Source organism: Rattus norvegicus, chromosome 2 (genome assembly GCF_021556685.1).
Source record: "Rattus norvegicus strain SHRSP/BbbUtx chromosome 2, alternate assembly SHRSP_T2T, whole genome shotgun sequence".
In the NCBI taxonomy this organism is placed as follows: domain Eukaryota; kingdom Metazoa; phylum Chordata; class Mammalia; order Rodentia; family Muridae; genus Rattus; species Rattus norvegicus.
In genome coordinates this window covers 31,949,368-31,975,757 of record NC_141535.1, presented here as the reverse complement: position 1 = coordinate 31,975,757, position 26,390 = coordinate 31,949,368, and the positions used below count along the sequence as shown (strand labels likewise).

General features: G+C 42.0%; 1 protein-coding gene across 6 annotated transcripts in view; it reads left to right on the top strand.

Annotated features, from left to right (window-relative positions):
* Tnpo1 (transportin 1) overlaps positions 1–26,390 on the top strand; it is a 124,526-nt gene that overhangs the window by 59,482 nt on the left and 38,654 nt on the right. For 4 of the 6 annotated variants that reach the window (XM_087621445.1, NM_001399431.1, XM_087621440.1 and 1 more), the window contains 5 exon segments: positions 3,150–3,263; positions 5,388–5,463; positions 9,540–9,689; positions 15,131–15,237; positions 18,231–18,364. In XM_087621445.1, coding sequence (XP_087477571.1) covers positions 3,159–3,263; positions 5,388–5,463; positions 9,540–9,689; positions 15,131–15,237; positions 18,231–18,364 — 572 coding nt within the window. In that variant the 5' untranslated portion in view covers positions 3,150–3,158. 6 annotated transcript variants of the gene reach the window in all.

Sequence of the window (26,390 nt, the reverse complement as noted above, 5' to 3'; positions counted from 1 at the left end):
TTTGAGAGGCTTTTGTTACAGATAACTTGAATTAGGTATTGGGGAACACTTATCGTAGTTTGATCAAATTAGATTTAGAGGGTTTTCCTGTGTAGCCCTGGCTATCTAGGAACTAGCTCTGTAAATATGTCTGGCCTAGAGCTCAGAAGATCCACCTGCTTCTCTGCTTCTAACCCTGAGTGCTGGGACTAAAGATTTCTGCCGCCAGCCTCAAATTAGATATTTTTTTGGCTTGTTTGTTTTTGTTTTGTTTTGTTTTTTCAAAACAGGTTTTTTTTCTATGTAGCCCTGGCTCTCCAGGAATTCACTGTGTATACTAGGCTGGTGTCAAACTCTCTTCCCAGCTCGAATAAGATACTATTAATACTGAACTGTTGGGAAAACATAGGTCAGGATGTAGTGGGGCACATCGTTGATCCTACCAATCAGGCAGTCTTTGAGTTTGAGGATCATCTGTTGCACAGTAAGGCCTTGCCTCAAAATACATACATACATACATACATACATACATACATACATACATACTATTTATTTGAATGCAGGTCTGGAGAGGGAGGTCTGATATGTCTTTTGGCAACCACCTTTAGAATGAGTGTGATGGCTGTGCTCTTCTAACCGAGCAACTGTTAGTTAGCCCTGGCTTTAGTTTCTCAAAGGGCTCTGAAGGCATAAGTGGGCTATTTCAGCAGGTGTTGAATGAATGCTTTGGCCTGGAATGTTGGTCATGTTATATTAGATGTGAAAGGTTGCAGAGTTAATATTAATGTGGCATTAGTGTATGCATTAGTTATTTTTTTCTCTTTGCTGTGACATATTTTCTGAAAGAAGCAGCATAAGGGAGCAGAGTTGACCTTGGTTTACAGTTTACTGGGGAAATACAACCTATTATAGCAAAATAACTGCCCATCTTGTCAGGCAAGCATGGTGTCCTGCGGCTTCATAGTCCTAGAAATGTGTGGCTGGAACTTGCCTCTTCTTTGAATCTCAAAGGAACAGGAAGTAGAAACAAGACTAAAAAACTTGAAGGCCCGCCCCCAGTGATCTGTATCCTCCTGGGAGGTGCTACCTCCTAAGGTCCCAGCACCTCTCAGTAGTATTACCATAAACTCAAGAGTGCAAACTCATGGACCTGTGGAGGACATTCTATGTTCTAGCCAGAACACTGTCATTTCGATTAGACAACTGTGAAAATATACCAAATTTAATCATCTCAGAGACATAATCTTGGTGGTAGAATTGAATCAACTTTACTCATATAACTGTGTCGTTTTAGTATAATGTAGTTCTTGTAATTTTAAAGAGCTTTTGGAAGTTAGAACAAAACAATAACCTGGCGGGGCAGGGGGTGGAGTTATGGGCTGTGGAACTTTTGGGGGGGGGATAAAATCTGGAGTGTAAAAAATAAACAAAAATTTAAAAATTGAAAAAAGAAAGCAATAACCTATAGTGATAGAAACTCTACTAAGGTTTATTGTGGTAATGAATATGAGAGACCTTCATCTTGTACCAGGTGGAGGGTCAAATAGCTGTGCTCACTTGTAGAAGTCCATTCGCTTATGTGCTTATGATTTGTATAGTTCTGTGACTGCCAATTTAAAAATTTTAAAGTTGCAGCACAACAATAGAATGGAATACTGTCTGTTCCAAAATATTTTCTTAAACCATGTAAGTATACAAACAGGGAAGAACTGACAATTTCACTATTGCGTAATATCTAAAGTGCACTGTACTTAAAACGAAGTAGCAGTAGATGCCAGGGAGGCTGGAGTAAGACCAGTACGATAGCAGTTTTTGTTATAATAATAGCAGTAATGTCCAGACGAGACGTGTAGGCTGTGGGTTGCTGTAGTTGTTGGGCCCTTTGTTGTTGTTCCTTTTGTAAGAACAGTTGATTGTATTTGCCCGTTTTAGGGAGACAATAGAAGAGGTTAAGCAAAGTCGTGTGAGGGATACGAAGTCTGAAACTGAAGGAGAGGAGAAGAAAACATGTTTAAAAACTGAAGGAGAGGGCAAGGTCAAATGGAGGATTGTAAGAAGATGAAGGGAGAGAAATAATCTGCTAGAAAAAACTCTTACCAGGTGAAACTGCTAAACATGTGTGCTAGAGTTGATTAAAAATCCTCTCCTTCACCAAACCTCTCAGGTTTAGTTATTAAAAATAATTCACAGTTAATACTTGAGTTTTATTAGTTCAAGAATTTAGTTTTAACGAAACTGTCATTAACATAGCAGCCTCACTTTGCTGTAGTCGCTGCAACTCACACTTTCTCCCACTCTGCACCGATTCTATTACCCTTTGCAGTACTGTGCACAGCCCGCCGCCTGTGCTTTAGCGAGGGCAAATAATACACCTTACTTCGTCTTAGAGTCAAGTGGGTGGGGGCGGGGGGGATACTGTAACAAAATTAAACACCACCCAATTGTAATTTACATGATTTTTCTTGTTTATCCTTCATTCCACAGCCCTTTTGTAAGGCAATTATTTCGTGATGGAATTTATTTCACTTACTGAGTTCATATGTTGAAGTTTATGAAAGGGTGAATTTTTCTACGAAGGGTGAAGTTCTACAAAGGTTGCATTTAATGTTTTTGAGTCGTGGTTATGATTGCAACGTGCCCTCAATATTTTATTTGAACGACTAATAGCATTGTAGTGTTTTTATTTCTACTATTGAGCTGTCAGAGGGAGTTTCCCCCATTCCGAAAGTTGCTGTCGTCATTCCACCACGCTTATTTAAAATAATAACCCGAATCCGATTTCTACTGAGGCTTCTCAGGGGCTTCCTTTTGAGCAGTCTTCGTCTAAGTAGCCCGGCTGCATGAGTTGTGTTGGTCTGAGAGTGCTCCGTGGCACTAGGACCCAGGGGGCTCCCGTGAGCGGATCTTGGGGCCAGATTGCAAATTCGTGGTGACTCAGTCTGGTCAGCTCCTGGCGCTCTAGGCGGCCGCGGCGCACAGCACAGACACAGCGGACGTTGGCGCGGAGCTACAGAGCAGTCCGGCCAGGCTTCGGGTCCGAGCCTCGGTTGGGGCCGCGGCTGGGGCTGGACGGCGGGTGGTGGGCAGCGGGCGGGTGCGCGGGCGCCCGGCGGGCCTATGCGTGGGACTAACATCTGCTCGTCTCTTCCTGTGTCTGGCTTTATTTGCAGCAAACCAAGATGGAGTATGAGTGGAAACCTGACGAGCAAGGGCTTCAGCAGATTCTGCAGCTGCTCAAGGAGTCCCAGTCCCCAGACACCACCATCCAGAGGACCGTGCAACAAGTATCCTTGCCATTCGATGCCGGGCCTTGCGCCGCTGCCCGCTGCCCGCCGCCCCTCTGGGCCGCGGCCCCCACCCCGCCGGCCCGTGCACGCGGCCGCAGCCCGCCAGGCCCGCCGCCGCCGCCGCCGCGTGGGGCTCGGCCGCCGTTTCCGGGCCGCCGCCGGGGAGGCCACACGTGCCGCGCCGCCACGTCCCCGCCGCCGAGCGGGAGCTACCGGTCCCACACAATGATCGGCGAGGCGGGGGCGGCGGGCCTGCGAACAGGGCTTAGCCGGGCAGCATGGCGCGGCCGGGGGTGGAGCTGGCGCGGGGTTTGAACTGTCGGGAGGGCCCGGGGCTTTCTCCAGCCGTGCCTGAATGGCCGGCGATTATGGTGCTTGCCCCGAGCACCTGTTGCAGCCTCCTTGGCGCTCCAGTGAGGTTTACATGTTAAAGGCTTTGGCCCAAGGCTGGATGGACTAGAGCTACACAAGGCCTTGCTGTGTGTTGAGTGCTGGTGTAGAGGTCCTGTTGCCACAGTTGGAGAAGGTAGTACATTTGTAGGTGCACGGATGGAGAGCTGCAGGCTCCAGAAGGGGGAACAAACATGCAGATGGCAGCCTCTTACTCCTGTTAAGTCCAAGCAAGTTAATTCTTTAAAAACTTAGATTTGTTGTGTTCACACCAGATTCCCTTGTAATGCTTTCCAGTAAGGAGCAAAATAATCTAAAAGGGAATCTCGTAAATTAAATAAGATCCTGGTGTTTGAGCTTATTTCATTTTAAAAATCCACAGAAGTGGTGCTCCTAGGGGGTTTCAAGAAGTACTGCATTGCTGTAGCCTCAGCCCTCCAGTAGATGACTGACTATGACACTGCCCATTTAAAAGTGGATGGGATAATGACTTAGTTCTACTTGGATTGTTTAAAGAGCCATTTTGTTTGAATACCTTTGATACTAGGGAAAATAGTAGTTTTGGGCATAATGGAGCTTTTATCTGAACACGACGCTGCAGATCAGTCTTAATTTGTGTTGTCATAGTTCCATGGGTGGTAGAAGTTGAAAATATGTAAGTATTATTTTACAAAATAATAAAATTAGCCAAGTCCAGGATTGCATCGTATTTTCTGTAGCACTAAGTTTTTTTTATTTCTTAAGTACCCATTGTAAAACGCTTGGGCCAGCCCAGTAGTCAATGTACAGTTTGCTCTGGGTATTGGAGCATATTATGTTCTGTGAGAAAGAACAAATTAACCAAGCATGCTCGCGCCACCCCTGTGATCACAGCTCGTGGGAGGTTAGAGTGCTCACGATGGCCTGTTCTTTTGTGTCCTTAGAGCAGATTTGTTGAGTTACACAGATACGCACATGTATGTGTGTGGGTATCTTAAGTTGTATGGAAGCATGCCTTATCAGAAGGTAATGATAAACATTAAGGTTGGCATGCTGAAACTAAGAATCCTTGTTTGAGCTCTACTTGGAAAAGTAGTTATATTTCGCTAGACTTTACATACCAACTCCAGACATTTTAAGGACATTTCCAGTATGTAAAAAGCCTATTTAGTGTACCTAGTATATTTAATAACTAATTTAGATTTCTTTAGTAAAAACATTTTAATCTCTGTGCAGGAAAGACACCCCTAGCAAGCATATTACAGATTGAGAGTCAGGGCTTGAGAGATTTAGAGCATTGTGTCCCTGGCCGTTAGTGTCCTTGTGTGTTGTGTCTTGGGATGAAAGGGAGCTGATTTGATGATGGGACTTCATGTCTGAGGAGGATCGGTGTAGGGATGCGCATAAATGGCATTCTCTGCTTTTCACTTCCAGAGAACAAAGGAGTCCAAAAGCACCCTGCTCATTTCCTCCAAAGCTCTTGAGCTCAAAAGTGCCTTATTGAGCGTGCAGACAATTGCCTTCATTTATGTCTTATTGAATATATTTAATGCAGTATTTTAGCCAGAAAGAACTGAAAGGTTTTTTTTTTTATAACAAATACTAGTGTGTTGTAAATAACATATCAAGTTTGATTTAATAAGTGAATGTTATTCTTAGGAAAATGGAAGGCTAAAAATTGTTAGATTTTAAAATGTTTAATTTCTTTTTTAGACTGTATAGAGAAGTTTCCTTAACTACTGTTTGTTCTAGAAACTGGAACAACTTAATCAATATCCAGATTTTAACAACTACTTAATTTTTGTTCTTACAAAATTAAAATCTGAAGGTAAGTAGAGCTTAAGTAACTAAAAATATCTTTAACACTGTTAAGATCTTTATACTGTGAATTATTACTGTCAGGGTTTATTTTGCCATCTAATTAATGGGTGTCAGATGTGCTGCCTAGAGTTACTACCTCTGTAGTGTTTAATGGATAAGGACCGTTCTCTTGCTAACTGGATGCTGATGTAAGTTCCCTTGTTGTTTGCAAAATGAAAAATGGGTTGCAGAGTCTATCTTGGTGTTCGTCCCTGAGTATAACGAAGATTGGTTTTTTAAAGACTATGCAGATTGAATGCAGGGCTTACTCATTACCTGGATATATGTGTGTATGTTCATTGTAGGAAAGCATGAAAAGCCATGTAGCCAAAATGAAAACACTAACCATCCAGTAACTGTTGTCTCTGAGCTTTAACTTCTGATTATATTGTGTGCAAGTCATTTACAAGTGATGGAGTCCTTAAGTGTTACAGCTTAAATTTAATTACTCCTACTTGTCTGTTCCTAATGCATGCCACATATTGTTCTGGACTTTATTTCACAAATGATATATTCATGAACACTGCTTCTTTGTCAGGCCGTGTGCATCGTGGGAAATACGAATGAGACAAATAGTGATCATTGCTCCTATTGGGCTCATAGGACCGTGAGGGCTGCTCTTGAGGGCTGTGTTTGGGCGTTGAATGTCTCTTCCTGGAACTCACCACAGGCGCTCACACAAGTATCAGCAGTTTTCTGGCCTCTGAACAAGAAGAGTCTTAGCCCTTGTTTGGCAGTGGGTGCCTTAGAAGCTAAAACACTGCTTTATGGATTAAGCGCTGTCAGGACTCTTGACACTGGGCCCTATAACCTTTCTTGCTTCTTTCAGCCGGAAAATGCCTGCTAGATGTTTAGATGCTGTAAGATCTCAGCTCCAGAGCCTAGCATGCATAGGAGGAAAGATTTGCTAATTCATACACACACTTGTGGTTCTTTTGACTTGTTCTCAGATGGTTTTTAATGAATTTTGTGGTTTTATGACTGAAGGACATAATAAAAATGTTAAAATCTAGGTTTTAAGCTAGAAATTATTTTAGTATATCTTTAAAATCAGTGATTATTCTGCTTTGGTGATACTTGGGAATATACTATTTTTCTTAGTGTAGAAAAATCTCACATACTGGTGATCAGTAATCACTTGGCTGGAGGTGTAGCTCATTTTAGAGTAGCGTGGGTGAAGCCTCTAACGCTGCAGACATTCCCTCATTGCACACACACCTTTGTGGTGAGTTGTAAAGTTGAGACAGAATCTCTCAGTGAAGCCCTGACTGTCTTGGAATCCATTCTGTAGACCAAGCTGTAGATCTCAGACTCAGATCCTCTGCCTCTGAGGGCTGGGATTAAAGGTGTGTGTCACCAGACCTGGGTAAAATATTTTGGTTGGTGGTTGTTGTTGTTTAATCATTCTCATATTCCATCCCAACTACAGATCCTCCACTGCCTTCAGATGAGCAGGCTGCCCAGATGAGCATGCCCTCTTGGCAAGCTACAATAAGATTTGGCCCATACCATACTGAACAGGGCAACCCACTAGGAAGAAATGAGTCTCATGAGTAGGCAGGAGTCAGGGACAGCCTCCATTCTCTCTGTTAGCTTGCCCACAAGAACACTGCTATTCAGCCACAACATATGCAGAGGACCCAGGTTAGACTCCTGTAGGTCCCTAATCTCTCCCAAATCCCACGAGTCCATCCTCCTGGTATGACCCTGAACCCTCCTATAATACAAACTTACAAAAGACATTCTGCTCTGTAGTTGTATAAGTAAATTTATTTACTTATTATTTATTTATTTAATATATACGACTACACTGTCGCTGTCTTCAGACACACCAGGAGAAAGCATCAGATCCCATTACAGATGGTTGTGAGCCACCATGTGGTTGCTGGGATTTGAACTCAGGACCTGGAAGAACAGTCAGTGCTCTTCTGAGCTGTCTCTCCAGCCCATAAAGATGATTTTGGAAAATACATAACTCAATAATGGGTAGTATTTAGACTCTGAATTTTAGAAACTCTAACTTACCCCGCCAGACCTGTTAAATTATACACCCACAGGATATTCACATTTTCTTGACTTGTCGTTTATCTATTTTAGGTACCCTTCAAAGGATATAGCGGGAGTTTTGTGTTTCTGTAAAACTTTTATTTCTTCTTTTGCCACTGATAAATTTATTTCCTCTCAACCCATCAGAGTGCCAAACCTAATTTTTCTAAGAAAGAAGGCAGGCCAGCTTCTACTGTTAGCATTGTGGTCATCTATATTACAGAAGGCATATGACTTTGTCTTTTAATGAAGATGTTTATTTTTCCTGGTTGTCTTGGAACTCACTCTGTAGACCAGGCTAGCCTCAAACTCAAGAGATCCACCTGTCTCTGCCCTCCAGTGCTGGGAATTAAAGATTTCCACCACGACTGCCTTGCCCTACCATGAAGTTTTAAACTTAGAATTTTAGTGTATTTTAAGCCTCTTATTGAAACATGCTCTGATTGGAAATAGAAAGGTATGTTGCCTAGAGCTCTTGCTCTCCATTGCTTCGGTGCTTGTTCTGAGACTGCTCTTTCCTTTGGAGGCTTTGCCAGTCAGAATGCAGAGCACATACTAACTAGACCAGGTCCAAGGTAGAAATTTACTAGTTAATGGGCAGGCCAGACAGTGATAGTACACAACACTTAGTACATCAGCTTTTACACTTGTTCTTATTTATGTGTGTTCTTCTGTCTTGTCTGTTGGCGTGTGCTGTGTGCGTGGGTGTCGTCAATAGGTCCCTTGAGGATGGGGTTACCAGTGGCTGGGAGCCACCCAATGTGGGTGCTGGAAGCCAAACTTGGGTCTTCTGTCTTCTAACAGTAGCAACTGTTCTTATCCCGCCCCAGCCCTCTTGATTTCTGTATCTTGCATCGAGGAGGGGCATACAGTGAAGAGCAGCAGGGAATGTGTTGTGCTAGGCACTTCCTCAGGTGGACCATTTGTCTTTCCATTCAGGGCTTCTGGGTGACTTCATTTTGAGACAGGCCTCTATTTAGTCCTGGTTCTACTGTCTAGACCAAGCTTACCTACTCACAGGTGGTTAGGTGCCTCTGTACCTGGCTGATAATTTTAGATAATTTCAAAGTCTGAAATAATAAGTAGATAAAATAAAGGCGTATGTTATCACACTTGGCCTGTGTTTTAAGTCCCTTGACTTCAGTTCCAGTTTTCTTAACTTGTGTGTTGTGAGGATTAAATACAGTAGATACTGTGTTGGTATTAGTGCGTAACAAGTATTTAGAACATGTCAGACATTCTCATGTCATTCGTTAGCACTAGTAATGAAGTGGTCTTTCAGAAGACACGTGTGAGCATTAAACAACTTTAAAGTCAATTTATTTTTAATGCTTTGGGAGGGAAATTTTGCTTTGCTGTGCCCCACCCCCCACTCCCCACTCCTAGACAAGTGACAAGCATTGCAGTTGTAGTGTAGGACAGTGACCCTGTTTATATCTTTGCTTGCTTTTTTGTTTTTCCAACCAGGAAGTTTCTTATTTGTTTGTTTTCTTCTTCTCAGGAACAGTTTTCTTTCAATAAGACATTTAGCATTATATAAAAATATTTTAGATTGCCATGTTCTGAATGGGTGCCACTGGTATCTATGACCAGTAATTCCACTAAGCATCTTAAAAAGGAACTTAGCCAGTACCCTGCTCCAGAGAATTACTTTGAAAATGTCAGTAATGCCAAAGTTGAGAAACACTGAACCATGACTTATAGAGCTGATTTTTTTATAATTTATAAGTTTTAAAAAACTAACTATAGCAAGAAGAAATTGGAATCAATCTCTGACTATAAATGGTTTTAAAATGACTGTTGTTGATGCTTGACAGTGATGGAACACGCTTTTCATCCCAGAGGCAGAGGCATGTGGATCTTTGAATTCCAGGACGGCCAGCCAGGGCTACAGAGAGAAACCCTGTTGCAGAAAACAACCAGCCACAAGTGGCTGTTTTTGACATCCTGAGACACAGAATCCCTTTAACACTCAGTGCTGTCACTGCTTTCCTCCAGATGAGCCCACACGGTCATTGAGCGGTCTGATCTTGAAGAACAATGTGAAAGCTCATTTTCAGAACTTCCCGAACGGTGTGACGGACTTCATCAAGAGTGAATGTCTAAATAATATTGGGGACTCCTCTCCGCTGATCAGGGCCACTGTTGGTAAGTAGGCCAAGTCACAGAAGCCTTGCTTAGGCTTTCCGAGTTCACTCGGGATAGACAGCATAGCCTCTTAAATCCTTCCTTTAGCATTCACCATGGCAGTAACAGTTCTAAGTCACTGGTTGCTATCTAGTGAGGTGATTTAGAATGGGGCATCGAGGGCTGTCAGGCATTGTCTGTAATGCCTTGGATCATTTCTGGTGTCACTCTCTAAGGTGCAGCATCAGTCTTAAGTATAGGATTCTAAATGTTTACTCTTCCAGTACTAGCCTTCTTTAAATCTGCTTCAATAACAGGGTTTGGTTTCTTTGTTTTTAAAGTCTTCAGTGTACATCTTGTTTTCAGGGATTGAAACTGTTTATATAATAAATAGTAAATTAAAATAATTACAATAGCTGATATAAGTCATGTTGAGAGACACAACTGCTGATGGTAAGTGTGTGTTAGGAGGTCACCACAGAAATAGGCAGCTGCACTCAGAGAAGCCCCCACCATCAGTAGTGTGCCCAGCCTTTAAGAGGCTGTCTTTTACCAGGATCCTTTGTTTTTATACAGTTTTTCTTGGAGGTTTGAGAAGTACTGTTCATATCTGAGGCTCCATGACTCTCTTCAGGCGTTTCCATGTTAGAGACGCCATTACTCTGACTTCAGTTCTGAGGAGCGTGGGCCATTTGTAGTTTGGGGTGCAGATTATTCTCGTGCCTTTGTGGATCCTCTTAAAGGTACAGCCAGCTCTTGACAGTGATGAAAAGAATGGAGTGGGCTAGCAATTCTCTACTTAAAACCAAGGGAAAACTGTAAATGTAGCAAAATGGGATTAAAAAGGTAGTTTCCTCAGAGAAAAAGCAGTTCAGCTGAAAGGCAAGGAATGGGTGAGATATAAAGATTAAGTGAGATTTTGGCTCCCTGAACAGTTGTGTTATAAGCCTGCCGTTTCTGGTGTCCAGTTGATAGTGCTCCGTAGCTTGACTGTGGAGGTTGGGAGTACTGGAAAGAGTCCTCATTTACCTTTCAGCGAGTGAGGCCTGCACTTCTTTCCAACCTCTCTGGGCTGGTTTATTTTAGGATCATTCCCCATGTGGTTCTAGGAATTGAACCCAAGGCCTTAGGTAGGCATGATAACCACACCTTGCCCTGTGCCTTGTCAAGTTTAAAATTAATTAATTATTATCTGTTGTTTTCTTATTTCAAAATAGAAATGTTGATGGCTGTAATTTGTATTTCTTGATATTTCATTAAAGTTTGTATGATTCTTGGATATTAGGTCTTGTTTTCGGTATGTACTCTGGTGTTCTGACTGTGAGAGGCCACTGACATTTTTCAGTGTAACCAACAGTTTAATCTAGCTTCAGGTGTAAGTGCAGTGTGTTTCCAAGTGATGCCTGGAATACGGGTAAAGAGTAATTGTGAGTCTGGTTTGATGTGGGTAGAACAGCTAAAGCTGTGGTTGGGGTGTGAGGTGAGTGCCTTCAGGTAGTCATCAGATGTCTTCACTTCCATGTGCAGATTAAGTATCTCTTGGGGTTTTGGAATGGTCACATATTTTGCCAGTTGGGCAACCTTTACCAGGATTCACATTGCTATAAAATATGACTGTTCTGAGACAATCTCACTGTATCTCTATGTGGCCTTGAACTTACTATGTAAACCACTCTGGCAAGGTCTCCTTGCTTCTGCCCCCAGGAGTACTGGGATTCAAGGCATGGGCCACTATAGCTGGCTAATAATTTCTGGTAATTTAAAAGTCTGAAATACTAATTACAGAAAGCTACCAGTTAAATAGATTGGCCAGTTAAATTATTTGCTTTGTGTTGTTAATTAAAAATGAAAGGCCAGTGGTACTCCCAAGACAATAAAACAAAAGCTTAAAAATATGCAGATTAGGCCTGGAGAGATAGCTCAGAGGTTAAGAGCACTGACTGCTCTTCCAGAGGTCCTGAGTTCAGTTCCCAGCAACCACATGGTGGCTCACAGCCATCTGTAACGGGATCCAGTCAGGATCCAGTGCCCTCTTCAGGTGTCTGAAAGCACAGCAGTGTACTGTAGACGTTTACTGGTGTGGATGATGCTGAGGATGAGAGGTGGTGGACTGCTCAGCTCAGATGCCACATGTCTACTACCCTGTCTAAACAGGTTCCTGTCAGGGAACATCCCGGAAGGCGAGGGCAGGAAGAGTGTGAGGAAGCACAGGCAGCCAGTGAGCAGGGCTTCAGAATGCTGTATTCTGGGCATGACATGGCCGTTGAATTCTCCTGTCCTGGGACTGCACCAGATTGGTCCTGTAAACAGCCTGTCATAGGTAGAGGTGGGGTTCATGGGGTCCCACTACCTGCTGAACTGTGGCGTCTGAAACACTGTGGGAGAAGTATGGTCATTGTCTTCATTTGTGTGCCCACTGGTGATCCACAAAGCTCCAATATACAGCTTCAAAGGATGGGTCATAGAAGGAAGACTGAATGTGGAAAGGGGGTGTGAAGAAAAAAGAGGCAGATGAGTGAGGAAGTATCAAGGGTGTAAAATTATCAAGGGACAAAAACCTTGAAAATGGTGTCCTTCTCCTCTGTTTTGATGCAGAGTAAAGATGGTAGAACAGTAGAAGAAGAGAGATTATTGCACAGGACACAATAAAGTACTTTTGTGGTGGAGGTAGGCTCACAGGAAACAGTTACCTGGAATTGTGGGAGTGCTGTTTTAGCTTTTTTTTTTGCTTGTTTTGCTTTTCTTCCGGAAAATTGTAAGATGATGGTTTCCAAGAAACCTGGGATTTTTTATTTTTTGATTAGTTAATCTTAGTTCACATGAGAAAAGATTTTAAAAAATTTTAAAATCTTAAAGATATATTTTGAGATGGTATCTTGTTTTCTGTTCATTCTCCTGAGCTGTAGCTGCAGGCATGTGCCCACTGTACCCAAATTTAATTTCTTCCTCTCTCCGTGTCTTGTGTGATGTCAATCTTCTCAATTCATTTGGAAGGTACTTTGTTTTAATGATTGTATGGTAATCTATTGCCTGAATAAATTGCTTGTCTTATCAAATGATACATGTCTTGCTTGTAATGTTACTATTCTAATTATACACTAGTGGAAAAGTTTATATGAGATTAATTCATAGAACTAACTTTATTGGCCAGGATACTATTTTAAGTTCTTAAGATTTTAAGTAAGTATTATCAAACACAGTTACAGTTGTCGTTTGTTCTTTTGGTTTTGTGAGGAAGTCTCAGGTAGTCCAGGTTGGCAGAGTTGTTGTTCCTCTACCTCCGTTCTCTTGCATGTTGGAGTTACGTATGTGACCCTTTTTTAACTCTTCTTGCTATTTTTCAGAAGTAGATGGACTTATAGAAATACATAAGTTGGAGTTTGTCTATCTGTCAACATTCTTTAATGTTTCCCTAAGGGGATGCCATTCAAGTTGTAGATTGTCTCTCTTTTGGTACACTTGATTTCTCTGAAATTTTATTTGGTTTGTTCTTGTTCGGAGGTTGGTTGGAGTTTTTGAGACAGGGATTCTCTATGTGGTCCTTAAAGACCTCTAGATCAGCCTGGCCTAGAACTTGGAGATCTGCCTTAATTTTTCCACAGTGCTGGAATGAAGGCTGTCTGCACTGGGCCTAGTTTGGCTGGAGCTTGTATTCTTCCTGCTTTCACTTTCCAAGTCTGCAATTGCAGCTATAGTGAGTACAAGACAGACTAGTTGACATGAAGAAGAGCAAGGTCTTGGTACCAAATAGATTCTCGCCTAAAGGCCAAGAGTAAGAGGGGTAGCTTTAAGAGGTCTTCAGGACTTAAGGTTTGTTTATTCGTTTTTCTACTTGATTACCTTTTAAAAAGTGAATTGTTTGTTTGTTTGTTTGTGACAAACTAAAAATAAAAACTACTATGTAGTTCTAGCTGACCCAGAACTCAGATAGCCTGTAACCCACAGAGATCTGCCTGCCTCTGCCCCTGCCCCTGCCCCTGCTGGGATTAAAGGTGTGCGTCAGTAACTGCTGGGTGAAAAGGTAAATCTTTGTCAGCAGTTTTGCTTATTGCTCAGAGTGCAATTTCGTTAGAACAAAAGGGGAAAGTTAAAGCTTGTCTTCACTCTGCCGCTTGCTCAGTATCTTGATATCTGTTAGGTGCCAGGCAATTTTGTGTGAGTTTTCCTGAATTTTCAGAATAACTCTATGAAGAAATTATTTTTTCGTTTTGCAGCTTAGATTATACATAATTTACCTACTGTCAGTTTATACCTTCGTATTATGGAAAGATCCACAGCCACCAGGTTTTCTGAAATGGATGGTGCACAACACAGTCAGAAGGAGATGCTTAGTTAGAATGTGCCACCAGTGTGGACTCTTGTAACATTTCATAATGTCTACTTGAAGTAGGGGTCTGTCTGTCTTAGAGATTTATTACAGTGAAGAGACCAAGACCGAGGCAGCTCTTAGGAAGGAAAACATTGAATTTGGGCTGGGTCATGGTTGCAAAGGTATCGTCAATTAGCCCTGGCGGTGGGTGTGCTGGCAGGTGGTTCTAGAGAAGAGCTGAGAGCTCTGCATCTTGATCTGCAGGCAGCAAGGAGACTGTTTCACATTTAGGATCTCAATGTCCTCATAGTGACTCACTTCCTCTAACAAGGCCATACCTCCTAATAGTGCCACTTCCTATGGCCAAGCATTCACACACATAAGCACAGGGCCTGAGAAAGCACGTGGACAGACTGGATTAGTCTACCTCAGTGAGGCTCACAACTGCTTGTTTATCCTGCTGTAGTCCTTGGTGGCTGGGTTCCTATTTACAGTGGAAAGCCAGTCTTAGTTTCTTTCTTCTCCTTTTTATGAGCCAGGGTTTTTCTGTGTAGCCCTGGCTGTCCTGGAACTCGCTCTGTAGACCAGGTTAGCCTACAACCAGAGATCTTCCTTTCTCTTCTGTTGGGATCAAAGACATGTGCTGCCACTACCACCACCACCACCACCACCTGTCTTATTCTTAGCTTTTTGGTGAATCTTGATTACGAGCCATATAATATAGATCATAAGCTCATTGTTCAATGGTAGTGCTTCTGGGGGCATGTTGGTGTCTATTTACCTGTAGGTGATTTTCATGAAATTTTGTTAATTTTAATTAGTGGAAGTATCAGGTTTTTTTTTTTTTTTTTTTTTTTTTTTTTTTTTGGTTCTTTTTTTCGGAGCTGGGGACCGAACCCAGCGCCTTGCGCTTCCTAGGTAAGCGCTCTACCACTGAGCTAAATCCCCAGCCCCATGAAGTATCAGGTATTATATATAGAAAAGCAAGTTGTAGGCTTTTTGTACAGATGTTTGGTAAAATTTTTAAATTTGGAGGAAACATTGGGCAACGAGATGAGAAAGATCTGATGAGTGTGGGGTGATGGTGACTGATGTGTGTTGTGCACACACCTCACACAGTACAGTGCGCTACAAATGTGTGTTGTCTTTCTAGGTATTTTAATTACGACCATAGCCTCCAAGGGAGAACTGCAGAATTGGCCTGACCTCTTACCAAAACTCTGTAGCCTGCTGGATTCTGAAGACTACAACACCTGTGAGGTACGGCTATCTGTCTGTCTTTGCGTAGCACTGGTTAACCTCTGATGAGATGCTCCTGCAACGGACAGCTTCAGAGCTCAGAGCCTACAGCTGCCTGTGTACTTGATAGTTGTTAACCTTTATGCCTTCTGGGAATAAGGAGATACTTTGTCTTTCTAAAGTTACTCTTAAGTGTTACATGCATGTGATTGACAGCTGTTTAATACTGCATTTAATCAATTTTTAATTGTATGTGTGGAAATGTATATGTGTGTACCATATGTGTGCTCTCAAGGTCAGAAAGTCATCAGATTTCCCTACAACTGGAGTTAGTGATGGTTTTGAATTACTATGTGAGTGCTGGGAACCAGATTTGTGTTCTCTGCAAGAGCACTGTTAACCTGACTAGCAAGCTCTCGCCAGCCCTCGCTGATGCTTTCACATACTTACAGAAACAAACTGAAATCTACCAAAGCACCAAACCATAAATCGTTGTATTTTTTTTCTCTAAATTAATGACATGCAAGAAAAGGCTCAAACATTTCTAATCATAAAGTAATAGTGATTCTGATCTTGATTTCATGGTTTAGTTTCTTGGTATTTATTTATTTGGTGTGTGGGTTGCCTTTTTCTTGCCACTAGGAAATTATATAAATATATTATGTATGCTTGAGGAAGTGAAGAAGTCGTTTGGATTTGGGTTGTTTAGATCAAAGTCTCGTGGTGACCTTGAACTCTTCTGACTTGCCTAACCTACTTTCCAAATCCTCAGGATTGAACTGCAAACGTGACCCACCACGCCCATTTAGAGTTCCTTTCTTGAAATTGATAAGCACTAATGTGTTTGATTTACTAGCACACAGAATGAACCAACCTACCTTCCCTCCTTCCTTCCTTCCTCCCCTCCCTCCTTCCTTCCTTCCTTCCAAGACAGAATCTCACAATCTAGCACTGGGCAGCCTAGAATGTCTCCTAGAGATCCAACTAGCTTTCTTCTGAGTGGTAGAGTGAACGTCATCCTGGGGCAGAAACAGTTAGATGCTTTGGCGCTAAAGCAACACACCTTGGAGGTATAAAAAACAAGATCGTATGGATGATTTTATGACCACCCTGGAGCAGCAGTCTGGGGAGAAGAGAGATTTTGTCAAAGCAGTCTTTTAAATCACTCGTTAAAAAACTTAATTCTTGGGCTGGAGAGATGGCTCAGTGGTAGGGATCACTGGCTGCTCTTCAGAGAACCTGGGTTCAATTCCTAGCACCCACATGGCAGCTCACCACCATCTGTAACTCCTGTTCCATGGATGAATGCAGGCAAAACACCAATGTACATTAAGTAAGTCATTTTTAAAAACAAAACAAAATGTAATTCTCAGATATATGCTGCAGTCTAGGAAATACAGTGGCACAGCTTAAACAGCACTTTGATATATGGTAAATATAAAAGATGAGATATAACCAAGCAGTTTCTGGGAACAGAAGTATAAACTATACTAATGGCTAAAGATGAAGGATTTCTAGATGTTGGTTCAGAATAATTTCTAAATGTTATCAGTGGAAATTTGGTCAGGTTTTTTGTTTGCTTGGTTGGTTGGTTGGGTTTGGTTTGTATTTTTGCTTTTGTCCTTGTCTTTTTAAAAATGTATTCTTCTGCCAGACAGTGGTGGGTGGCACAAGTCTTTAATCCCAGTGTGGAGGCAGAGGCAGGTGGCTCTCTGTGTTTAAGGCCAGTGTTGTCTACAGAGTGAGTTTTAGACCAGCCAGGGGTACAAAAAGAACCCTGTCTTGCAAAACAAAAAAAAATAAAACCAATATATTCTTCTATTATTATTTTGGTGGCTGGTTGGTTGAAATTGTTATTCCCACAATAGGAAACGAGTGAACATTTGACTTCAGTCATTGCCTTTCAGAAATATAACTTGTGTGCAAAAATCTTAATATTTGAATATATCTATTTTTTAAATTTATTTTATGTATGTGAGTACACTGTTGGTGTCTTCAAACACACCAGAAGAGGACATCATCGGATCCCATTACAGATGGCTGTGAGCCACCATGTGGTTGCTGGGAATTGAACTCAGGACCTCTGGAAGAGCAGCCAGGGCTCTTAACCATCAAGCCATCATCTCTCCAATCCCCAATATATCTGTTTTAAGCTAAAACCTATGTTAGGTTAGCATGGTAAATCTAAGACTGACTTTATAGTTTTGATAAAATTTTAGGTTTAAATTTCAAAGTTAACTTTTGAGGCATTGTAAATTCTAAAAAGAATTCTAAAATAATCACCTTAAAAGACTGCTTTTTGTTAGCACTGTTATACACTAACTGCTACAGTTGAATACCAAGTTGTCACTGATGGGAGCAGAAAGAGTAAAGCACTAGACCTGCTTAGAATGTCATGCTAGGCACATGAACTCTGGGCTACCCTCTTGTGAGGAAAACAGTGGTCAAGTTGAATCTTCTGTTAGTAGTTTCGTTGTCAGTTTCCAATATATGCCTCATGTGATTGTTTTAAAGTATTAATAAGTTATGTATTTCAAATAAATGTGTTAGAGTGGTAAATACATTCCTATGAAAAGATGGCTTTACATCCATTTTAGCATTTAATAAGAAAATTTAAATATGGACTTAAAATTGATGAGCATCTCAGTGGAATTACATGAGATTAGATATTTATAACTAACCAAAATATTTTCCACTTTTAACTTACTTAATGCTAGAAATTAAATGTATCATTAGGATAATATTTTACTACTCTGAATTGTTTTTAAGTTCTATAAATTATATGTGGACAGAGAACATAAGTGTACCTAAATTAGCATTTCACACATCTTGGGTTTTTGCTTTGTGTAGCTTTGTTCCAATTCTTTCACATGGGATCTTGTCGTGTTGTCTCAAACTAGTTCGTGATGTGCATGTCTCGCCTCCCAAGAGCTGGGATTACAGATACCGTGCTGTGCCCCCGACTATTAGTAACTGATTCCAGTGAAGTCTGACGTTACAAACTTGTCTTGCAGGGGGCATTCGGTGCCCTTCAGAAGATATGTGAGGACTCCGCGGAGATTTTAGACAGCGATGTCTTGGATCGCCCTCTCAACATCATGATCCCCAAGTTCTTACAGTTTTTCAAGCACAGTAGTCCCAAAATAAGGTGCGTATATAGTGGTATTGGTCAGCTATTTTGTCTAAGACCAAGATTAGTTTGGGAAAATTGTTTTAAATTATCTGCCTTGTCACATCCAAATACCTTCATGTATAACTGAATGACTAAGCCTTCCAGTGCAACTTTGACATGCCCATTGAGGGGAGCAAGAGTAGCTAATAATGTTCTGTGAGCTTTTAAACAACATGTCCTCTTTACTGCTGTCTTGGTCAGGGTTCCTATTCCTGCACAAGCATTGTGACCAAGAAGCAAGTTGGGGAGGAAAGGGTTTATTCAGCTTACACTTCCACTTTGCTGTTCACTCCAAAGGAAGTCAGGACTGGAAATCCAGCAGGAGCTGATGCAGAGGCAGGCCATGGAGGGATGCTACTTACTGGCTTGCTTCCCCTGGCTTGCTCAGCTTGCTTTCTTATAGAACCCAGGACCACCAGCCCAGGGTCGGCACCACTTACAATGTGCTGGGTCGTTCCCCCTTGATCACTAATTGAGAAAATGTCTTACAGCTGAGTCTCATGGAGGCATTTCCACAGCTAAGGCTCCTTTTCTGTGATAACTCCAGCTTGTGTCAAGTTAACACACAAAACCAGCCAATGTGCCTGCCTACCCCTATTTTGTCTGAATTGTAATGAAGACATGTTTTCATTGAGTTGTGGCTATTGTTACTTTGAAGGTGTTGCATCTAATTACAGAGAGGAGGGCTCATTTAAACACATAGGCACCAAAACCTTTTAATACTCTGAAATGACATAGTCTGATGTGACAGTTCCTCAAGCTTAGTCTAGACTAGTGTCTTGTCTTCACCTGAGCAGTTGCAGATCTTAAAGGGATGGTGGAGAATCTGCCGGGGAATGGTGAAGATGCTGTATTTGAAGATAAGGGAGCCTTGGTTAAACCTATGCAGTCACTTTCCCTAGAAACTGCAATTGCAGTGTGTTAGTACAAGTGTGCAACTCTGATGTCTCCTGTAGCCTTCTGAGCTGTTGAACTTGTTGCCTTTTGTTTTGGTGTGTGGCTGAGTTTCCTAACTTGTTAAGGAAGGTGTTGCCGTTTCTGCTAATTATCAGTTCCTTTGATATCTTTTTTTTTTTTTTTTTGTCACTGTTTCCTGTGTTTCCATAGAATAAACAGATGTACTGGCATATGACTAAGGATCATTGGCTAAACTAATCAGTCAGTCAGGATAAATGAACTTCAGTGCAGACTACAGCTAATACTTGGGGTTCAGTATTCTATCTCACAGACTTGTTTCAACTGTGATCAGAGAGCTAACCTGAATTTATTTCTTGGTTAAATTCCCCGTCTATGTTATTGTCCTGCAGCTGTTTCCCTCTTTGACACTGTCCTTCCCTTTCCCTGGTCCTCTTTGAACTTCGATGTGTTTCCTGTGTATATTTAAATTTACACCTGCTTATGAACCTAGTGCGATGTGAACTTAGTCTCTGGGTAAGGCAGATTTCACATCTCCAGCTCTGTCCGTGTCTGCACATGTTATGATTTTTATTCACAGCTCTGTGAATAAAAGTCCATTTTGCAATAGGTGGGTCAGTGAGCATGGACATGCAGTGTCTCTAGGTTTAGGGTATTTGTGTGTGTGTACCAGGCGTGGTACAGCTAGATCATATGGTAGTTGTGTTTTTTAGTTTTTTGAGGAAACTGTATTGATGGTTGCTGTTCCCATCATCAGCTAAAGTAGTTCCTGTTCTCAGTGTCCTTGCCGGCACACATTGTAAGTCATTTGTTAAGTGGTAGCCATTCCAGTAGGGGGAAGACCATATCTCATGTAGTTTTAATTGACATTTCACTAATGCTAAAGGTGTGCAACACTTTCTAATATTTATTGATCATTTCATGTATTTCTTTGAGAGCTGTCTCTTCAGTTATTATCCCATTTAGTGATGTGATTTTTTTAAATGTTTTTGAGTTCTTCATATTCTGCATATTAATCTGTGTGTAGTTGTCAAATGTTTTCTATTTTCTATGCTGTTTTCCTCTAGCAGTTTCAGTTTTCAGGTCTTGCATTAAGGGCTTTGATTTATTTTTGAATTGATTTTTCTGCAAATTTGTAAAGTATGGGTCTAGTTGTTCGTTCTAGTTGTGCAGATGCCCAGTTTCCCCAGGGACCTTGGAGAAGAGACTCCTTTCCAGTGTCTGCGACCTTTGTCAAGGATTGGTAGCTGTGGACAAGCGCATTTCCTTCTGGACTGTGTTGTATGTCATGGGTGTTTTGTGTATGTGGTGCAGTTCCTAGAGCTGTGACTCTAATTCGAGACAGGTGCCATGCTGCCTTTAGCACTGCTCTGTGCTTAGGGTCCTAGGCCTGTCGATTGTCTTTGTAACTCTGAATGAGTGAACTAACTGCCAGTTAGTGCCTTCCCTTAGAACTTTCCCTGCTACCTCATTTTGACCACCATGTGCTCTGTAACAAGTTCTTGGTGTTAATTTGGGCATTATGAGTGATTTTTTTTCTTTGGATATCTGTTTGAACATAGTGCCTCCTTGACTTTGGTTTTTGTTTGTTTGTTTGTATTTTATTTTGTGGGTTAGAGAGATGATGGCTCAATGCTTAAGAGCACTAAGGACCTGAGTTCAGTTCACAACATCCACACAGCAGCTCACATCTGTCTGAACTCCAGTTTCAAGAGATCAGATATACACACTGCCACTGCCACCGCCACAGCACATGAAATTAAAAATTGAAAGAAGATAAACATTTTATGTGTCTGGGTGTTTTGTGTGCATGTATGTCTATGCCATATTCATGCGATGCCCATGGAGGCCAGAAGCTAGGTTTGGCTGTCTGGAACTATAGTTACAGACTGTTGTTAACTGCCATGCAGGTGCTGAGAAGAGCCTAGATCCTCTGGAAGAGCAGCCAGTGCTTTTAACTACTGAAACATCTGTAGCCTCTCCCTGATACCTTATTTTACATCTCTGATAATCTCTTCTGTCTTGTTGATTCTGTTGATGATATGTTCTATTTCCCTTTTTTTAATTTAGTTTATGTGAATTTTTCATCTCTGATACCTCTTCTACCCCACCTCTCAATATCAACTTATTTAACTGTATTTCTCTCATTTTGCTTTTTTGGCTATGTGGCTGAGGTTTTCAACCATTTTGCTAACTTTCTTCTCTGTGCTTCTGGCTTTCGTCTAGATGGTGCCTTGATTTCTTTCTTAATCCATCTGCTTGTTTATATCCTGCTTGAAAACATTGATTCTTTTTGCTGTTCAACCTTGAGTCGTAAGTGAAGTTAAGATCTTGAAAGGAGCCTTGTGGCCTTGGCCTTTCACACTTCTGTGCTTCTGTGTTGCAGTCTATACAGCTCTGGGCTTCCTCTTCCTCTTTTATGTAGGGATCTTACTTAGTACTTTATTTATCTACTTTAGTGGGCTCAGTTAATTCCCAATTTGACTTTGTGAAGAGAAAATAGAGTTATAGCAGCAGCAGCTACAGCAACGGTGCACAACAGGCACACGGTCAGAATCTCTGGGCAGTCATCCTACTGAGCAGCCGAAGATCAGAAGATTAGTGTAGTCAGTGTATTGTGAGACTGAAGATGTAGAGTGAATGTGGACACGGTAATCAGGTCAGATGAAAGGAGGAGGCAGGAGCTCAGGGAAGATGAGGTTAGGTAGATAGAAAGGGAAAAGAAGGGGTTGGGGATTTAGCTCAGTGGTAGAGTGCTTGCCTAGCAAGCACAAGGCCCTGGGTTCGATCCTCAGCTCCGGGAAAAAAAAAAAAAAGAAAGGGAAAAGAAGATTGTGGAGATTCTGAGAGGGAAGAGAGAACAGGCAGTTAAATAAAAAGAATTCTCCAATAATGAGAAAATATGTGAAAACAGTAAGATACAAGTAAGTAGGGGGAATAAAGCTAACATAACAAAGGCTTTTCAAATATAGAAACTGGGTGTGGCAGCACTGCCTTTAATTCCAGCATTCAAAGAGGCAGAGGCAGGCAGGTGGATCTCAGGGTTGGAGGCCAGGTAGTTGGTCTACATAGTGAGTTCCAAGACAGCAAATAAAAATCACAGAGAGAGATGTTAGAGAGATGGCCCTATTTCAGAGGGCCTGAGTTAAGTTCCCAGGACCCATACTAAGGCTCACAACCACCTTTTAAGATGTGATTACTTGAGTGGGTGGTGGTGGCTCACTTGTTTAATTCTAGCACTTAGGAGGCAGAGGCAGGTGGATCTCCCAAGTTTGAGGACAGCCAGGGATACACAGAGAAACCCTGTCTCAAACAAACACTCCACGACTCCACGGACCGTTGCAGTCACCTGCACAAATACATATATACAAACACACATACATGTGATTTAAAAACCTGGGCTGGAGAGAGGGCTCAGTGGCTTAAGAGTGCATGTTGCTCTTGGAGTGGACCCAGGTTTGATTTCCAGCACCTACATAGCAGCTCACAGCTGCTTTTCTGGTTTCTGCAGAACTGCATACATGTGGTATACAGATAGATACCACATGCGTACATACACATGGTGCAGATAGATACACATGCAGGCAAAGCACTTGGAGACAGAATACAAAAAAAAATTTGTTTCTTTTTTTTTTTTTTAATTAGAAGCTTTACTAGAAGTTTTTATACTAGAAAAGAATCATCGGACATTAAACTTGCCCGATGATGGGAATGCACACACAAATACATGAAAGGTAGTAAACTATGAAAAAGTAAAAATGCTAACTCCAAAAGGAAAGGGACAGCCAGTAGTAGCACACTGGTGTAGAGTCTTACTGGGCCTTTGAGTTGGAGCATGCTGGGGATGTGCACACTGTTGGAAGGACAGTTGTGCCTGGGGGCTCTTGGCTTTCTTCAGTCCTCTCTGGTTGTAAGCTTTGGTGGTCTCCACTTAGGCTTCGTTGCGCTCTGGGGCTCTCTGCCCACCAAGGTTCACCCTGTGTACTGTGCCCTGGGGAGTTCTCTCCTCAGCTTCCTGAGAGTGAGAGTGGACAGCAACCCAGGCACTGAGGGCTGCACAGGCGAAACTCCTTTGCTACTCTTAAATCCCTGGTGGTGGGATGGGCCCGGGATGTCACCTGCTCCTCTGGAGCTTCAGAGTTGAGTCTGTAATGGTAGCTGCTCCAAAGGTGACTCCACCTGCGGCCATCAGGAGGCGTGACCTTAATACTCTAGACTTCCTCTCAGCGGCTGAGTTTGCATGGGCATCAGAGGCTACGGTGCCTTTCTCCTTTCCCTAAATACTCCTCTGCCTGCACGGAGGACCTGCTACCTTTGGTTGAAATTGACTTCCAGAATTATCCCTCATTCTGGGACAATGGCACATTGCACTTAGGTCCTATTACTTCGATTCTTTTCTGTTCTCAGATGCCCAGGTTAGCTCAGTTTTAAACATTAGCATCTCTCTTAGGATCCCACTGGGCTGCAGCCCTATTGGAAACTCTTTCCTACTGCTGATCTGTCCTGGCACAGAGGGCATGGTCTCAGCAGGGACCATGACTAGATTTGAGGTTTCAGAGAGGCTTGTCCTGTGTGGGCCTTGCCTTCAGGTGAGGCTTCTGCTTTTCTTCTGCCTGCCACAGACATCATGTGACTGGAGCTATGTTTAGCTTTATCACACTTCTACTACGTTTATTTTTTGAGAGTAATCACATCATTTCCACCCTTCCTTTTTCTTCTTCCACCCTTCCTTCCTGTCTTTCAGGTTGCATGGCCTTCATTGTTAAACAAGTCATCTTGGTGAGACAGGTGTCGAGTCTGATAGTCCCAGGACACAGTGTCACAGCAAACTCTCCAGGCCTCTGGCTTTTACAGCCTTTCCTCCCCAGCCCCTTCCAAAATATTCGTGGGCCTTAGGTATTTCATTTTGGCTCCTTTGGTACTGGACTCTGCAGCCCTGCATCTGTGGTTTTCTGAGTGGTCTGTGTCTGTTGCAAAGAGAGTCCTGGACCAGAGTGAGGACTGACTACTTATCTATGGGTATAAGGACAAATAATTTAGAATATACTTAGGTGCTTCTTCGAGACCCGTTTGTGTCCTTGGCTGGGTTTTTAGTACCAGGCCTGACTTCCCTCTTGCTGAACAGAGCTAAGTCCAGTTGAAGAGCTGTTGGTTACTGCCAAAGCATGTGTGCCATGCTGCACCCGTAGGTAAGCATGCCCGTTGTTGATAGTGTTGGATCACCGTTGATAGAACTTTGATCAGAAGCTTTGAGCTTCTGAGTCGAGAGAACACACATCGTGTCTGTCTTTCCTGGGCCTGGGTCACCTCACTCAGTGTGATCTTTCCTAATTTTATTTATCTGCACAGGTGATGACTCCATTTTTCTTTATAGCCGAGCAGTACCATGCACTGTAAGCATACCTACTAGGCTTCCATTGTCATTCATGTAGGTTGCTGGCACTCCCTAGCTATTATGAAGAGGGAGGGCTGCGGCGAGCATGCCCTAGCAGCATCTGTGGAGCAGGAGCTCCACCCTCTGGGTGTGTGTCAAAGAGTGCTTGAGCTGGGCAGTCGCCAAACTCACTGTCAGCCTCATGATCACTCCCCAGCCTTTCTGTAGGGACTGCACCAGCCCGCCATCCCATCAGCAGTGGGTAATGGCTCCCTTTCCAAACTCCACATCCCCCCCTAGCATTTGTAGTAGAGTTTTCTCTTGATCTTTGCCATTCTGACTGGGTAAGATGAAATCTCAGAGTTATTTTGATTTACTTTTTCTAATTACTAGAGGCAGTGGACATTTTTTAGATATTTCTTTGCCATTTATTTTTAAATTCACTTAAGAACTGTACGTCCTAGACCCATTTGGTGATGGGTTTATTTCTTCATTTGTTTATACATATATTTTGGATATTAGTCCTTTGTCTGGTGTGTAGCTGGTAGACAGTTCCCTCTGTTCTGTGGGCTTCCTCTTACCTACTTGATGACTGTTTCTTCAGCTATGCAGAAACCTTTCATTTATTTATTTACTTATTTATTTATTTATTTTTGAGTACCACATGTCAGTAATTGTTGATTTTTATTTTGGGGCAAGTCAAATCCTATTTGGGAAGTCTTTTCCTCCACCTAAATCATTTACAGGGACTACCTGTGTTCTCTTGGAGCAGTTCCAGTGTTTCAGGTTTTGCATTTAGGTGTTTGATCCATTTGGAGATTTTATGCGGGTCATAAGATAGACAGGAGTCTTAATTTCATTCTTAGACATATGGATGTCCAGTTTTCCCATCACCATTTGTTAAAGTTGTTTTCTTTTCTCTAGCCTATGCTTTTGGCATTATTTGTCACAGAAATAGCTGGAGTCACACGTGCTCATATTTGGGCCTTTGATTATTGTTCCAGTGGCCTGCATGTCTGTTCTTGTGCCAGAGGCATATGGGGGTTTTTTGTTTGTTTGGTTGGTTTGGTTTTTGGTGTGTGAGTGTATTGTTGGTGTTGTTGTTTTTGGCTTTTGTATAGGGTCTATTTATGTAGCCCTGGCTGTCTTGGATCTCTTTGTACGCCATGCTGACCTCGAATTCAGAAATCTGCCTAGCTCGGCTTCCCAAGTACTGGGATTTAATATGTGCATCACTACGTAGCGCTCACGTTAGTTTTTGTTACTATGGCTCTGTAACATCCTAAGGTCTGGAATGGTGATTCTTGTAGCATTTCTCTTTTCAATAAGAATTGGTTTTGCCTACCTGGGATCTTTGGTATGAATTTTGATATAGTTTTATTCTTTATTTTATTTCTGTTCATCACATTTAAAATGTTGCTAATCAGGAAGGTATAGAATGTTTTGCATTGATTGTGTACTTTTTATCATTAAGGCTGTTACCTCTTCATATTAATTATAAGCATTACTTTTTGCTTTTTTCATTTTATCTTTGGGTGTCTACAGATCTATCTCCTTCTGTTTAAGATAGTCTATGATGTTGTTCAGAATGGTCTCACATTGCATATATATCTCGACCTTCACGTGATTTCTGGATACAGACCACCACATGACTCTAGCATAGTGGTTTTCAACTTCCCTGATGCTGCAAACCTTTAATACAGTTCCTCACAT